Here is a 16,860-nt window from a genome sequence, read left to right as displayed (position 1 = left end):
GCATGAGCTGTAGATATGTGCTCTCCATATTGAGCTAATTTTATGTAAATAAATTATGTTTTTCAATGATGTGGCCCAGTTACAAACTTATCATTGATTTTAAACAGACAAATATCCTGACCAAGTCTTATAAGGATCAGGTGGTCTCCAGAGTGTTAATATGGTCTTTCTATGATTTAGCCTGGTTACATTGTTTATAACCTATATAATCAAGTTTCAAATTTTAGCTTGTCTGTTATAGAGACAAACATACTGACCAGGTTTTATGAAGATAAAGTAGAAAATGTGGACTTTAGGGTGTTGATAACGTTTTTCCATTATCTGACCAATGACCTAGATTTTTACTTCATGTATCCCTGTTTTGAGCCTGACCTAGATTTCATAGACTCTGAGACAAACAAAATTCTGAAGGAGTGTTATGAATGTGGATAATAGAATGTAAAAGTGTTTTTTATTTCAATTGCATGGCAGATATATGATTTAAGATATCTTGTAATTTTAATCTTGGAAAGATAGGATTATGTATAAATAGGCCATCAGTCACATTTTCAAAATTGTTTCTCATTTTAGGCATTTTAATGTAGTACCTCAAACTGTTTCTCATAGTTTAAGGACATATCCCTATTATTATGTGCAAAATGCTCATGGCTCGTTTCTGGATGGTGGCGGTCTATAGCATTCACATTTATGCAGCAGTCTTAATTAAACTTGATAACAACATTTATGGTGATAAAATCTCGGCCAAGTGATATTATAGGCCAACCCAGTATCAATAGTTATGACCCTTTATTAACAAAACATGCCCTTAAGGTATCAGCAAAATTAAATTATGGACTAGATCGGAGTAGTTCATGTGTAGGTATACTGTAACGTTCCTTGATTTATCAAAATATGCCATATCTCATTTTGTGTTCTCTTCATTTCTTGACATACTAGTACCTAACAATATTTTATACAGTGTTTACTTGTTATGTCTAGTTCATCCTCGTTTAATGTCAAAATCGGAGAGGTAGATCTAGAGTTATATCTATGTCTTCTCGAGCAATCAAAGAGTGTAATACATTATTATTTTACATTCTTCCACCTTCATTTCTTCACTGACCTCATTAAATGTACATGAAATGTGTAAACCTGTATGACCCTATTTAAGCTCATGGTCAGATTTGTTGGCCCAGAGTTTTGTGCAACTAAATTATCAAAAATGTCATTTTCATCATTTCAGCATTCTAGCAAATTAATTATATTGCCAATTCCTATGGTATTAAGATAGAATGTTTATATTAAGAAGATCTTAGGGGCTTATTCTAGAATCGTCAGTCTTTGATTATCAAACAACAGTGTAGTTCATCATTTTATTGATTTCTTTATCAATTCTGCTGACATTTTTTCCAGAATGTGTCTTTAAATAAAACATTGGTCCGACTTTTACGGACCATCTTGGTCTGATTAATCCAGAGTTACGTCCCCTTAATGACTTGCAGAAGATACTTTATTCTATTTTATGTTAACTACCCCAACATATCACTTCTTTACCGATGTTGGTCTTTAATAAATGTGTTAAATTATATGATTGCCATGTTTGACTTTTTTGTCAGGTACGACTGTGGAAGGGCATTTATGTAAAACAAAACTCCATTCATGTAAATGACTTATTCTTGCATGTAAATTGATACAATGGTAAATTAATATTCTAATATTGTTTGTCCAAATTTCTAATTTCTATGTCCCATTTTCTAATTTCTTTGAATGGAAAAGATAATCAATAGTGTAAAGCATAACATTTTGTCACAAAAAAATTCCTGCATGCAAAATGGATTTTACATATTTTGTTCTGTTTAAATTGTTAATGCTGAAGTTGTAATTTTTCTACGCAGTATTTCTTTCGCTAGGTCCTAATTTGCTAATCACTAACTTTAAATTTCATGTGTTTCATCTAGTCTCATTATATGCATTTTATTTTCATTCAGAAAGTATTTTTCGTTCAACTTTGTATAATAAATTTCAAACATATATAACATAATTTAGAAGTTATAATATGAAACTTGTCTCGTACGCATTTAAAAATTACAATCTGAAAAATGGAATTTAGAAGGGTACCGGTGATATTGGTATCCAGCTGCGTAGAAGGAACCAGAAATACTGGTTCCCTTTTAAGACAGAAGACGCTTCAGTCTAGATTACTTTACGGCATGAGGGTTTCCCAGTGTTATAAATAGCTACTCGACCCTTCAAAGTGGGTAACTTCATTCATTTCGTAGCCAGTTGTGTATTATATAAACCTATCTGTCGAAATACTGACTTGATTATATAAACTATGATACTGTACAATTGAATTGGCTTTAGTTGCCGGTTAGCCAAATTCATTCGGCGTTTAGAGGCTCGACCCATTTTATATACTTGTCAGGCCCGGATCCAGACATTTTTTGACTGGGTGGAGGGGTGCACCAGTGTAGAACGAAGACGTCATCGCCGAGGCGCATAGCGAGCGCTGAGAGCGGGTAGGTATTAGAGGGGTGCCTTTGCCACTGTTAGGGTGTCAGGAAGTCCCCTTGGTGTTTTTGAAATACAGGTATAAAACGGCCGACTCTGGTGCATTTACTGGTGTCTGTACTCCCATTAAGAATGGTACCACCAGCTACATATAAATTGTAACAAAGAAGGAACCAGAAATACCGGTTCCCTTTTAAGACAGAGGGCGCTTCAATCTAGACTGCTTTACGGCACAGTGTTTTTTCCAGGGGTTTCCCAGTGTTATAAATAGAAACTCGACTTTTCAAAATCTCTATCTGGAGGAGGACAACTTCGTTCATTTTGAAGCCAAATATGTATATATATAAACCTATCTGTCGAAATACTGACTTGATTATATAAACTATGATACTGTACAACTGAATTGGCTTTAGCTGCCGGTTAGTCGAATTCATTCGGCGTTTAGAGGCTCGACCCATTTTATATACTTGTCAGACCTGGATCCAGACATTTTTGACTCGGAGTGGGGGACACCAATCTAGATCGAAGATTTCACCGCCGAGGCGCATAGCAAGCGATGAGAGGGGGTAGGATTTGGAAGGGATGCCTTTGTCCATGTTATGGGGGTTAGGTATGAAATGGTGACCTCTGGCGCATTTACTTGTGGCTGTAATCCCCTGATTTTAGGGGGGTCGGGGGACTCTCCCTCTGGAATGTTTAGAAATACAGGTGATATGGAATGGTGGCCTCTGATGCATTTTAGGTATAAAGTTTGAGGTAATGGAGGGGTTACTCCCCTCTTGGTTGGGGGTGTCGGGGGGCTCTTCCCCTGGAAAATTTTGAAATACAGGTATGAAATGGTGGCCTTTGGTGCGTTTCTGGGTCTAAATTTTGAGAAAAAGTATTCCTTTGCCAAAATAGTAGGGTGCATCTTTGATGAATATAGGTCACTTCTCAGCCAACTGGGTCGGCTCGGCCCTGGAACCGGGCCTGCTTGTCAATCCTCATCTGTCAAAAATGTTCTGGGAAGTTTGTTTTGACTAGTAGATCTACTTGAAACACGCGGATGTTGCATTTACAAAAATTCCCACATATCTACCGTAGGTCTCAGATTGAATGTATGAATAATATAGAGACTAAAGTTTATGTGTGACATTAATGCCTTTCCACGTACTGGCTAGTGTATCAGAATTCGGATCTACATCTACAGTGTACTGCCCAACAATTAGTACTGATTATAACTGGGATGCGCTTTGTCTGGCACAGACTGTTAAAAGATTAGCAAGCTCATAAGGTGCAAAGTTAAAATAAACTACAATTAAAAATATTAAAAGCATAGATATAGATTAGAAAGTTACAGTTACCATTCCCAGGATAGCCCCGTGAACCCCCTAAAATGATGGGAGTACAGACACCAGTAAATGTATTAGAGGCCACCATTTCATACCTGTATTTAAAAAATAAATCCAGGGGACCCCCCTGACCCCCTAACCATGGCAAAGGCACCCCTCCAATACCTACTCGCTCTCAGCGCTTGCTATGCGCCTCGGCGATGTCGTCTTCGTTCTAAACTGGTGCACCCCTCCACCCAGTCAAAAATGTCTGGAACCGGGCCTGACAAGTATATAAAATGGGTCAGATAGGTTTATATACGTACATATTTGGCTACGAAATGAATGAAGTTGTCCTCTTTGAAGCGTCGAGCTGCTATTTATAACACTGGGAAACCCCTGGAAAAAACATTGTGCCGTAAAGCAGTATAGATTTAAACGCCTTCTGTCTTAATTTTCGACAGCATTTTTTTTCAGATTGTAACTTTTAAATGCGTACAAGACAAGTTTCATATTATAACTTCTAAATGATGTTATATATGTTTGAAATCGATTATACAAACGAACGGTACTTTCTGAATGAAAATAAATGCGAATAATGAGACTTGATGAACACTTGTAAAGTGTATTATGAAATTTACAGTTAGTGATTAGCAAATTAGGACATATGGAAAGAAATACGGCGTAGAAAAATTAAAACTTCAGCATTAACAATTTAAACTGAACAAAATATGTAAAATCCATTTTGCATGCAGGAATTTTTTTGTGACAAAATGTTATGCTTTACACTATTGATTATCTTTTCCATTCAAAGAAATTAGAAAATGGGACATAGAAATTAGAAATTGGGGCAAACAATCTTAGAATATTGATTTAACATTGTAACAATGTTATTTACATGCAAGAATAAGTCATTTACATGAATGGATTTTTATTTAAATGCCCTTCCATATAAGACTACTTATTGGGCAGTTATGGTCTTTCTATTTATCAATTATTACTGTGTAACTTATTTCGCCGTTCCTTCTATGATACAAGACAAATTGTATTAAATACCAAGGCGTTTAGTGTGGTGTGCAACGATCGATACGTGACAGTCGGGACACTCTTTTTCCGTTTTTAAATGGTAGAGGTACAGACATTAGATGATCAAATAACTTAACGTAAAACATTGTGTCGGAAAATTAATGTTGATTTATTTCCTTGTATATCTCAACATAAAAGATGTCCAGTGTTAGATGTAACAGTTACCAACACCTGATGTATTATATAAGCGGTAATTAAGAAGTTTCTTTAATAATCAGTTTACGTATTTAATGGCAATTTGGTTCATTTGGATTTTTCTAACCAAAGTGCAAATGCTTATTTGTATTTTCACAGAATGGCGTTGCAATTAAAGAAGAATCTGAGAGGATCTCTTTTAAAACTGATCATAAGAATATTTCTTTGGAACTGAATCCCACAGTGAAAACTGATAGAGGAAAGTACAGTGTTAAATTGAGAAATCCATTTGGCACGGATGAGGTTTCATTTTATGTACATATCAAATACAAGCCTGGTAAGCCAGAGGGACCATTAACATTTAAACGTTTAACGTCAACTGAATGTCTTCTAAACTGGAAACCGACAGGGGTAAGGTATATTGTACTGAACAATTATGTTAAAGTCAGATGCTGCTCATACAATTTGATTAAAGCATCTCTTTCAGATTTACGATGGAAATGTTTGAATATCATCAACTTTCGGTTTTATAAGCAAAATGTATTATTGAGAAATAACAAAAAGTAAAAGCCTGCTCATTACTTCAAATGTTTGTCAGAAGATTTCTTCCCCTCAAAACTTATGTTTGTCTTTCTACGGGATAAATTGCAGTCGAAAATGTACATATTTTAAAAAGTGTAAAGTAGTGGCTTTATAAATATCACTGCATTATCTTTTGATAACCCCGTCTGTGTATTTATCCAGAATTAGAATTTCAAAGGTGTTCAAGTGTCGTGCATGTAAAACAGAATCAGATATCGCACTAACGGCTATTTATTGTATGCTCTGTACATTTGGTACTCTCCTCATGGTGTTTTCGCTTAAGGCCATATTTTGGGTCCCGTGCCATTGGTAAAAAGATTAATGGCGAAATATAATAATCTGTTCCGTAGTGTCTGAAGTGAAGTTCATTCGAAGCCATGTTAACAGTCTGAATTATGTGACTGGATTGAGTTACTAGTATGATGTCATAAAAATAGCGGCCAATTTTTAAAGTTAAATCTATCATCATCTTCAAATATGCTCAGTACATCTAGAAACGCAACGTTTTTACCCTCGTTTTTATACTTTCCTTGTACATGTATATTTGAATTTTGTGTAGTAGTATTGTAAAATCGTGTAGAAACCTGACCATCATCCAAAACCAAAACAAACAAAAAAATCAAGTAAATGCAGTTTTCTTGTCAATTATCAGGTTAAAAAATATTGACAGTAGACCAATTCAAGTGTTGCGTTTCTAGATGTACTCAGTATAGTTGAAGTTATTTCGCATTAAAAATAATGTCATTTACACAATGTTAAAAATATATTATGAAAACCGACATGATGTCTGTGGAGCATTTATAGTTGTTTCAGAAATGTTGTAGCCTTTGTATGAAACACACCACTAAATTTGCTTCTTAAATTTTCTTGACATGATAAAAATATATATATATACTTGAATAATGAAATGTGTACACTTTATTTAATGTCTTTAATTTTAGATCCCTATTCACTACTTAGACGGGATAGCGTATTGACAGCAGAATAAATGATAATTTAGAATTCCATACAAAAGTGCTTTTTCAAGGATGGAGACTGCGTATTTGGAGAAATTTACTAGTTTAAAGCACAATTGTTTAATTAAATTATTTGAATCTCGCTTTTAAATTTTATACAAACAAACAGTTACAACAAACCGCATCAAGTAGTAAGTGGTTTGATTCTTTTGCATACGAGTCCAAATGTACTTAAAGAAGATCCCGTTATCAAATTTAATCACTAGAATATATATCTGAAGGATGCTTTCTTTTGTTAATGATTGCGAGCTCTATATATTATTATGTAAATGAGTATAACTTCGTAGACTTTCATTATTTTCACTCATTTATATAATAATACATAGAGCTCGCAATTATCAACAAAAGAAAACATCCTTCAGAATTTAAGGAAAAACTCGGCTCCGGTTTATTTGTTGATAAAAGTATATACAGGAAATTTAGCATCCATTATTTTCGTTTTTACTTTTGTCAGATCTATGTAAACATTTTATTCATTTAGGACCCTGGCGGAAGTGTAATAAAGTACCGTGTTGAAAAGTCAGAATCTGGACGATGGGTTAAATATTTAACTACTGTTGATACTAGCTGCTCATTCTCCTCTACTCCAGGGCTTGAACGAAACCATTTTAGAGTCTCGGCTAAAAATGAACAAGGGTACGGCGAATCACTGTCCGGCGAACCAGTTGAAATTGGTACACTTAATAATGCATGTTACTTATTCAGTAATCTACACTAAACACTTACTTAAATTTAGTAAGCTTATTTAGCGGCTTCCTGTTACAAATTTGTTGTTTTAATTTGGATATTAACATATTATTTAGTTTCATATTACAGATATTATTCACGAAACTAACACTTACAAGGCAAGTATTCACATTTTATTGAAGTCTTAATCAGTTCAGCTGTAAACCATTGGCCTGCGGGTGGAAATTCAAAAAATAGAAATGTCTGTCTGGAAAGCTGATTGAAGCCCGAGTGACGCGTTGCTCATTTCAGACAATACGTCTAAGATTATTTGTATTTTGTGGGAAAATTGCCACACAAGTAAATACCGGTAAAGATATATTCAGCATAAAATCTGAAGTAATATGTTATGCCCCAACAACCAAAGAGATCTGTATTGTCGATTATTACTGTATCTTATCTCGAAAATTCTACTCAATTTCTGAAAATAAGCTCAATTTAATACAAAGGCAAAATAAAAGGTCATAAGCTAGCAATCTTTTAGATAGTACTTCAGTCTGTAATACTTCCTGATAAATATTTACATGCATGTTTGCAATTAAACATTGGTCTGAAAGATCAAAGCGTACTATTTAATTATCTTTTATATATATATTAAATTATGTTATGATAAGTACACATATTTTAGATCAATCTTTGTCCGATTTCAGCTCGTTATAGTCATGAGATAGATACTGCTGATAGTGATTATGAGTATAAAAGGTATAGTGCCCCATCAGACAAGAATCAACCGACAAGTCATCTGAAGCTTACAAAAATAAGGACACAAGAAAATGAAAATGACTCGGCATTATGTGGTATTATTTCACATTTTTATTATGAATTAACTATATCGTGTTTGTAACACAAAGGATATTTGCCTGACAAACATCTTCTGTCTACTTGCACATAGGTAATATAACTCTAACGCTATTTAAGTGAATCCATTCCGTTTTGATCACAGCAATAGAAATTTGTGTCTTTGTTCCTACACTCAAAAGACATGAATAACAAATTTAAATCTGTAAATGACAGTGGGGGCGGTTACAAGGAGCTGATTTATTTGCATCAAACAATCCCTCATTTTAATGCTTCCGCTCGGACTATTCTATTCCCACACAATGTAAAAATAAAGATAGACATTTGAAATTTAGCATACGCTAAAGGACATTAGGGGGTCAATTGTAAGGTTAAATAGTCGCATGACGCCAGGGTCATTACTACTCATAGCATCATTTTTATCACCATATTTTAATAAGCATGTTAAAATGAAAAAAAAAACAAAAAACATTTCTCTCTTACGGTTTATCGTCTGATCTACCACGGTTCATCGTTCAGATGCTTGGATAATCCACTACTCGGGCTAATGCCCTCGTGGTTCTATCCCTTGCGCATCGGAAATCTGAACCTTTGTAAATCAGACGATAAACAACGCGAGGAAATCGATTATTTAACAAAGAGTCAAGACCTTCGAATGGTTTGTTCAACTCTGTTGTCTAGTTTATCACGGTTCTGAGTTCAGATGCACATTAATTGAACCCCGAGGGTGTTAGTCAGAGTAGTTTAATATCTAAACATCTGAATGATGAGACGTGATAAATTAGATGATAAAACCACTAAAAGGCGTTGATTGTTTTCATTCTTACATGCATACTGAAATATTGTAAAAAAAAATACATAGTAAGCCCATTGTTTTCTCGTTTAGGACAAACCCATTATTTTAACTGGGGACCATACGCCGCTTTTCAAGTGTATCATTGAATATTCCATGTGCACCGCCGTATGAATACATCTGCGGATGTCTCTAAATTGTTTATGTACTTGTAGCATGTGTAAATGTTGACTTTTGCTCAACCCGGGGCTAGAGGGCGTGGACGGTAGCATGCATTCCACTACCGTCTATGAACAGGCTCAATCAAACCAAGACTGCAACATTTTCATTTTTGTCGTGTTGAGCGACCTGTAGAGTTTCCACTTTTTCTATTTCATTTATCTGGGTAGTAATGAACTGGATGTCATGCGGCAATATGACGTCATAATTGACTTCATTTTATCGCAGAATATACAGAACGGGCAATCGAATCGAGCGATGTTTGAATAAATAATCAAAATACAATGGCTATATTTTTGTAGTTTCAGGACAACAAGAAGCTTTGTCACCGCCCGCATCCTTCTATTCAGTAGACCAAACACTTGCGTTACCTACTGCTATAGGTAAGACTTTGAAATAGAAATGTATGTATCATTAACATAGTTTTACTACTTTGTGTGAATTTTAAACATAATGTGTAAAAATAGATTGACATATTTCATCCTGCACAGAAAATGTTTATTAAAATAAAATGCCTACATATCGGCAATGCGAAATTATGCCTTATTATTGTCGGTACCATTTAAGAGCAAGAGGTTTTAGCGTGTTAATTATTCCATACTATATGAAGTAATCAGCATGATAAAACCTATAGCTCTCAAATTGTTCACACAATAAAACGGACACATTCGGCGACGCCTGGCTGTAGGGTAAAGTCATTATGCCACCAGTATGGACGGCGCCCTCTAATCGGGAGATTGTGAGCACACACTCGATTACGTTTAACAAGTTCATGTGCTGTGTTTCGACTACAGTTAAACATCCTACTGATGTCAACGGCAGATACACCTGCTTGCAATATCCTAATTGTTCGGTTTCTCTCGGTCTCTAACAAACGCGGCATTGTGAAACCTTAAGTTTCAGTTGTGAATGAACGTATCCAAAACTGTCAATCATTAATGTTTACGTAAAACAGACTGTCCAATCGGGACTGTCAAATACGATTGACCTAGTTCATACAATAGACCACGTGCATTTTGTTTGTGATACTGCTTGTGAGCACTTGACCTTGGTATGAATAGAATAACAGTAAACTGGAACTATCAATTGAAGTGTGTGGTCGCTGAGGCAATGTATACCGATGTTGTTCAAGCTTTATCGGACGCTATTCACTGTGCACGAGGTTCACACGCGAACGCGGCAACTTTGAGATCAGCTAAATTTAAGTCATATCGTGTTTTGTATCGATAAATCATTAGTGTGTGACATAATGGTTCAAATCTAATCCACAAGCAAAAAAAAATTATAAATTATAAAGTGTCAAGTTTCTTTTTTGGCTAAGTATATTACAGATAATGGCAAAAATAAAACTGAGGATGTTTTAAGGGGAAATTGGACAGTTGCTTATATGGATATAGGCAAAATTGTTTCTACGGGCAGAATTTCTTTAAACTTTGTGTACTGACTGAGAATCAAGTTTAAAATGGAAATATGTATTAAAAATCATAGTTATTCAGGCTTGATCTTGAATTATCTGCCCTTGAAAATCAGAAAATACTAAAAATCCAATTCTAAAGGGCAGATAATTCAAGATCAAGGCAAGAGAACTGTGTATTTTAAATTTCATTTCTGTTTCAGACTTCATTTGCAGTCAGGATACAATGTTTAAAGAAATTCGGTCCATGGGAAAGACTAGGACTTTACAGTATCATATTTCGTGTTCATAGTTCAGGACATTTGCAACAGTCTCTATACTGACATGGGGCAAACATTTTCTTACAGAAGGAATTTCTTCTTTAAACATTTTTCCTGACAGAGAATCAAATCAAAAACAGAAATATGAAATAAAAAAAAACCATAGGCACCAAGCCTTAGCCATGAATTATCTGGCATTGAAAGTCGGGAAATACTGAAAAATTCTGCTTTCAAGGGCAGATAATTCAAGATCAAATCTGGGTACCTATGGTTTTTTTAAACTTGTTTCCCAGTCAGTACACAAAGTTTAAAGAAATCCTGCCCGTAGGGAATTTTTAGCCTTATATACATAGCAACTGTGGCATTTTCCCTTAAATGTAATTTTTTTCGGGGTTTTACATATTAAAATGTATATATACTTATAAATTGAAAGTTCCTGCTTCAGAAATAGATTGCGGTTTGGGTATGAAATACATAGAAGTGTTTATAGTGTTGGAGGTTGAATCAGAGGCTGTTAGAATAGGAAACGTTCAATCGTCTTTGCAACACAAGCTTTCCAGGGGCAGTTAACATCAATTCTAAAATGACCAGAAATGCTTAAATCTTCGCAACGACTTTATGTTGACGTCACGTCTACGTGACATTTAGCGCCATGTATGCATATAGAAATGGCGCAAATAAAGCGAAATGTCACATTGCAGAACTGTCTTGATTAATTCACACACTTATTTATTTGGTTATTCGCTTTGCAAAATAAATCGCCATCATTTTCGCCCGAATTGAACTTTTCCGCAAGACGTTTCCTGACGTGTATAAACAAAGAAATGTGACGACCTACCATTTTGCGTGATGCATGTGTGAAGAACAAATCTATCATATTTGTTCTAAATTTATAATAAAACATATTTTAATCGAAATAATTTACAGCAAAAACGTTATTGAACACTATGTGGACATTCGGGCAGTTATACGTCGTTCGAAATAATTTTCGCCCCCGTGAAATTATTACGCCCGTCGTTTAACGGCCATCATGGTTAAATGGTGTTGAAACATGGTTTGCTATAAATTATTTCTAAAGTAAATTTCATGTACCTTGTATGACGACTTGACGAATGTAAACAACTGTAGTCAATCAACTCTCGTTTTCTTTACTCAACTTCATTGTCACGTGAGTTCACAGGCTAAATTTTTGTTATCGTTGCGAACACCGAGGTAACGTTAATATACGCTAATTAAAAGGGTGCACTTTTAGATTTATGTTAGTGTTTCGCAATATTAATATTAATATTAAGAACTTGCTAGTACTTAGTAAAAATTAAGAAAACATAACGTAATAAGAAGAGTTCTACACATTTGATATACTAGTATGTGAAATAAATAGAAAATCTATATACTGCATAAGTCATAGCAAAAGAACTGATTTATAATCAATTGACTTTATGTTTATATCATGCTTATACGATGGCAATTCAAAAACAACTGTCTTCTGATTTTAGTGATTTTGTAGACATATCTGTTTTAAAAAATCAGAAATGTATTAAATAAACAAAGCCTTCGCGTGGTTTATCGTCGTATTTTCCTTGGTGCAGAGTTAAGTTTTGTGGGAATAGTAAGCATCTGAACAACGAATCGCGGAAAGTGAGACGATGAACCGCAAAAAGGTCTCGTTATTTTCATTTCATCCTAACATGCACATTGAAATATAGTGATAAAAGTTATGCTGAACTTTTTCCAAACGCGTATTGATTAACTAGATGCCATGTGGCAATTTGACCTCAAAACTGACGTAATAAGGTTCTCTCACCTGTCCGCGGGTCCACCGTTGTTTATTAAAAACAATATTACCCTTTACTTTTGTTTAATTGATGAACAAACCGTGCCATGTTATAATTTGATAAAGATACCAAAAACACTACTGGTGGTAAGTAAAAACTAAGTTAGTGCACACTGGTATAAGCTTGGGGCATTTAGACGGATTGATAACATCCATAATGATAAAATATGCTGTTGACAACTACATAACAACTACTTGGTATGTCTATGTAAATGAATGATAACAATCTAAATTTCAGAACAAACCAACAACAAAAAGAACAAAGAGGACGCTAAAAGCATATCACTTACGATGGATAGCGTTAAATGGCATGGAAACATATCTGGCAATTTTGAATTGGAAACAAAAGACCAACTCCTCTCATACAAACAAAAGAAACGTGCTAGTCTTCCCAGTTCCGGTATAATAAGTCACGAAACTAGAATGGGAAATAGTTCAGATAATGCAGTTGAAATGAAAAACAAACAATCGAGCATAGAAGATCAAGACGACGATGAAACTTTCAGAAGTGTAAACCCTACCAAATGATGTTATCGACTAGAAGAGTACATGAAATTAATGACAATTGCAAATGGTTCATGATAGATTCGTCAAATTACTTGCAATATTCAGTATAGTTCTTTAATAAATGAAACACTGCTTTTTAAAGACTGATTGCTATTAGAAAAAGTTTAAATGTGTTATATGTAGAAATTTAACGTGATGTTAATAAAATTATCAATTTCTCAACGGGTAGTTAGGATCTAACGAAAGCAACCAAGATGTCTGCAATTGCAAAATGATCCACAATGCAGTCTTAATAATTGTGACTTGTACAATATTTTACCGCAACGACATCCCAAATCTAAAAGTAATTGTTACGCCAATTCCTAGGGACATTTTTAAGCACTACAGATGAATAAAATATAATGATTGATCTATATTTGTACTGATGATGATGATAACAATATACACCCCCAGTTCGTAGTATGCTTTACCTTTCCCAAAATCCCGAATGTAATATAAATATAATAATGAACAAACAGAATTGCACTCGTATTTGTTCAGCTGGTAAAACAATAATATCAAGCGGCGAAATGTGCTTGTCAATTTATTATTAGGAATAAGGCTGCACACTTAAATGAAAATCTAAAACAAATTAAACTAGGGTTTTAGATGAGCCAGGTAATCGTCTCTGGATCCTATATTTTTACATTTCCCTATATCCTTTAAAATATGGAGTAGCATTTGTTTTGTTCATTTAGACCGCTTTTAACCACAGTGGAATTTAAATGCTCTTCGGAAACAGGAATGATGCGCATGTATACATTAACTGGCCAGTTAAAAATTATTTGTTTGAAGAAGTTTTCGATGACATAGTGGTAACGTTGTGATAATTGTATTTTTTCAATGTCACATACTGATTTAAACCAAATTCTGATAATAGTCATATAATTGTATCAAGAGCAAGGTACGTATGTCCGCACCTTCTGCATGGATAACGTCAACACGGATTTTACGCCTCCTGGTAAATCGTAGTTTTTATACATTTAGAGCATCCTATATGAAACAGTTGTATTCATCGTACAATAGAGCTTGCAATGAGTCTTTCCGGCGTCCAGCTCTCTGAACTACGCTTCGGTTTGCCATTACCCTTGCCTATGTGGAAGTCGCCTGCATAGATACACTTTATACCAAACGCGACAGTGTCCTGCGTCGTTTTACATCTTTACAGTATTTGTAGAGGAAAGTTAGATCCAATTGTGTATGTGTGATCTCTATTTTCAAAGCCGATAATTGGATACATTTACGAAGAAAATTATTCAAATGATTTAATTTGCACTGCTATCAGACACGATCACGTTAACGCTTATTATTTCAAGAGTTATAAAAATTATATAATATATATCTTATTTAAATTACGCTTGTATTCGCTTTTTAAAAATAAGACAGATTTTAATTAACACAAGTTTCCTAGTGTATATGTTTTCCTTTGATGTCAAATTTACTTGAAGTTAAAAGGCAGGCTGCAAAACGTTCTAAATTACTTCTTTGCCCTGTTCGATAGTCATCATGTTCCTTTGTTCCATCTCGAAAAAATGAAAATGTATCCAAAACTGCATACCGTGTCAATGACGCCTGGGAATAAAAAGATTGAAATCGACAAATCAACAAGGTATTTGGCAAAGTAAAATTATTTTTATGCAAACATTATTTTTCGCAAAATTCTTCCTATTTATTTGTCCGTTTAATTCTTGTATCTAGTTATTTTCAAAATTGTCTTCGATTCTTTCCTTGCATACCTGTAGTAAATAAAGAAATTCGTCTGTATACTGGGTCAGTATGTATATATGTTAGAAAAGACTATGAAGCACAGTTCTAGAGGTTGGGAAATGTATTTTAAACCGTGTCAATAGTTTAAATATAGACGTTCTGCTTGTAACTAGTCATTTAAAGGGCAAAGTTTGACCAAAACAACAACGTTCAATAATCATCATATTTCTTCTAAACGAGTAGTATGCATGGTAGTGTATTACAAAAACAGATAAAGGTGGCTATAAAGGAGCATGTAAATAAGTTCTTTATATTCTTTGGTGTTCCAGAATGTTCTACCACAATACTGATAAACAGGGTGTAACATTGGTTACCAGAATGTTCTTTTTATTCTTAGTGTTACATGACATTTCTGAAAATTTCCATGATACATTAAATAAAAAGCTTTCTTAAGACAGGACAGAACTTGTCGTTATAGATCTTATTGGAAACTTTTCAGTATTTCTTGATAATAAAATGTTACCAGTTAGGATATTTAAAATTTGAAGGGATTACATTAGCATTGTGGACTTAAAACGTTATCTTTGAATAGAGGATTTATAACCTTTGGACATACTTAAATACAATTTTGATTTGTGAATAATTTGGAATTATTACTTCATGGATGTAGATTTGACCAGGACAAGATTTGGACTATTTTTGCACATTAGATTGAATTTTACGACTATTTGACATTTTAAGGTTTTTACTTTTATGAAGAAAATTTTGTTATTGTTAATAGTTGCTGGTTTGTTTTTCTGTTACTTTTACTTACTGTATCAAGCCATTGCTACTCTTCGACGTAACAGAAGCTATTTGTTTATATCTACATAAGGAGAATATTTTTGGAACAGTTTTCTCGAAAGAACGAGATAACAAGTCGTAATAACACAGTATTTTCTCATAAATGCAAGAATTATGTCCTATTAACGGGAACATATCATAATAACACGAAAAATCCTCGTAATTACTTGGCAGTAATCTCGAATTTACAAGAAAGTATCTCGTTTTAGCGAGGCAATTTCCTAGTAATAACGGATGACAAGCAAAGTATTTTTTTATATGCAAGTCTATTTAGTTTGTTGCGAAGTGTACTCCTGTGGATTTGTTTTCTTTATTTTAAAAAAAAATATGTTTTATAAAAGCTTATTAATTCACTTATTAAGAATTCCATTGGTGACAATTTTTTCGGTCTTCATTAAGGCGGCCATCTTGAATTTCAAAACGGCTGCCTTATTTCAATAATTATACTGTTATATATTTAATCTAGCCCTCAAATAAACCCGTTCTTCTTATTAAAACACACACATTTATATTTCGAAATGGTACACATGAGAAAAATTATTTTCAAATAAAATCTTCTTTCTTTATAGATCCAATTCTTAAGTGGTAAAATGCGGACAATATCTTGAACAGAAATACAATGTAGTATATTTATGCCAATACATGCCTTAGACATTCATCTTTAATATAGTTTTACCTAATTATTATAAGACAATCGTTTTATAAATTATGAGTAAAAGGGTATAGCAAAAGTCCCAGCTGCAATGAAATATCTATTACAATGAAAGAAAATATGAATATGGGGATAAAACCAGAGCTGTTATCTGATTTTCTTTTCTTTTAAACATAATCACGTAAACAAGAACACGTACTCTAAACATGTAAGAGTACAGTTACCACATGAAGTCTTTTACAAATAAAATATGACAGTGTCATAAATTGGGGCACCGTTGTAGAAAATGAAGTTTAGGGCAACGTAAATTAACATTAGTAGTTTTGAACTACTTTAAGTATAATTGTAATGTACGACTTTAATAGACTGTCTGCAGTATTACACAAATAAGCATGTTAATAGCCAATTGCATCATACGGACTAGTTGGTGTAGCATGTATGCATCTAAA

The 16,860-nt window shown here is 34.0% G+C and overlaps 1 protein-coding gene across 1 annotated transcript in view; it reads left to right on the top strand.

Annotated features, from left to right (window-relative positions):
* The window catches only part of LOC123531716 (twitchin-like), a 52,637-nt gene extending 39,054 nt beyond the window's left edge, over positions 1-13,583 (top strand). The window contains exons 14-18 of the mRNA XM_053553094.1: positions 5,181-5,432; positions 7,101-7,293; positions 7,996-8,142; positions 9,458-9,538; positions 12,902-13,583. Coding sequence (XP_053409069.1) covers positions 5,181-5,432; positions 7,101-7,293; positions 7,996-8,142; positions 9,458-9,538; positions 12,902-13,191 — 963 coding nt within the window. The 3' untranslated portion in view covers positions 13,192-13,583. The remainder of the gene's footprint in view (positions 1-5,180; positions 5,433-7,100; positions 7,294-7,995; positions 8,143-9,457; positions 9,539-12,901) is intronic.
* Positions 13,584-16,860: the final 3,277 nt, after the last annotated feature.

This window comes from Mercenaria mercenaria, chromosome 1, assembly GCF_021730395.1.
Source record: "Mercenaria mercenaria strain notata chromosome 1, MADL_Memer_1, whole genome shotgun sequence".
Lineage (NCBI taxonomy): Eukaryota > Metazoa > Mollusca > Bivalvia > Venerida > Veneridae > Mercenaria > Mercenaria mercenaria.
The sequence above is the reverse complement of the archived record's forward strand: the minus strand, read 5'-3'. Positions and strand labels throughout refer to the sequence as shown.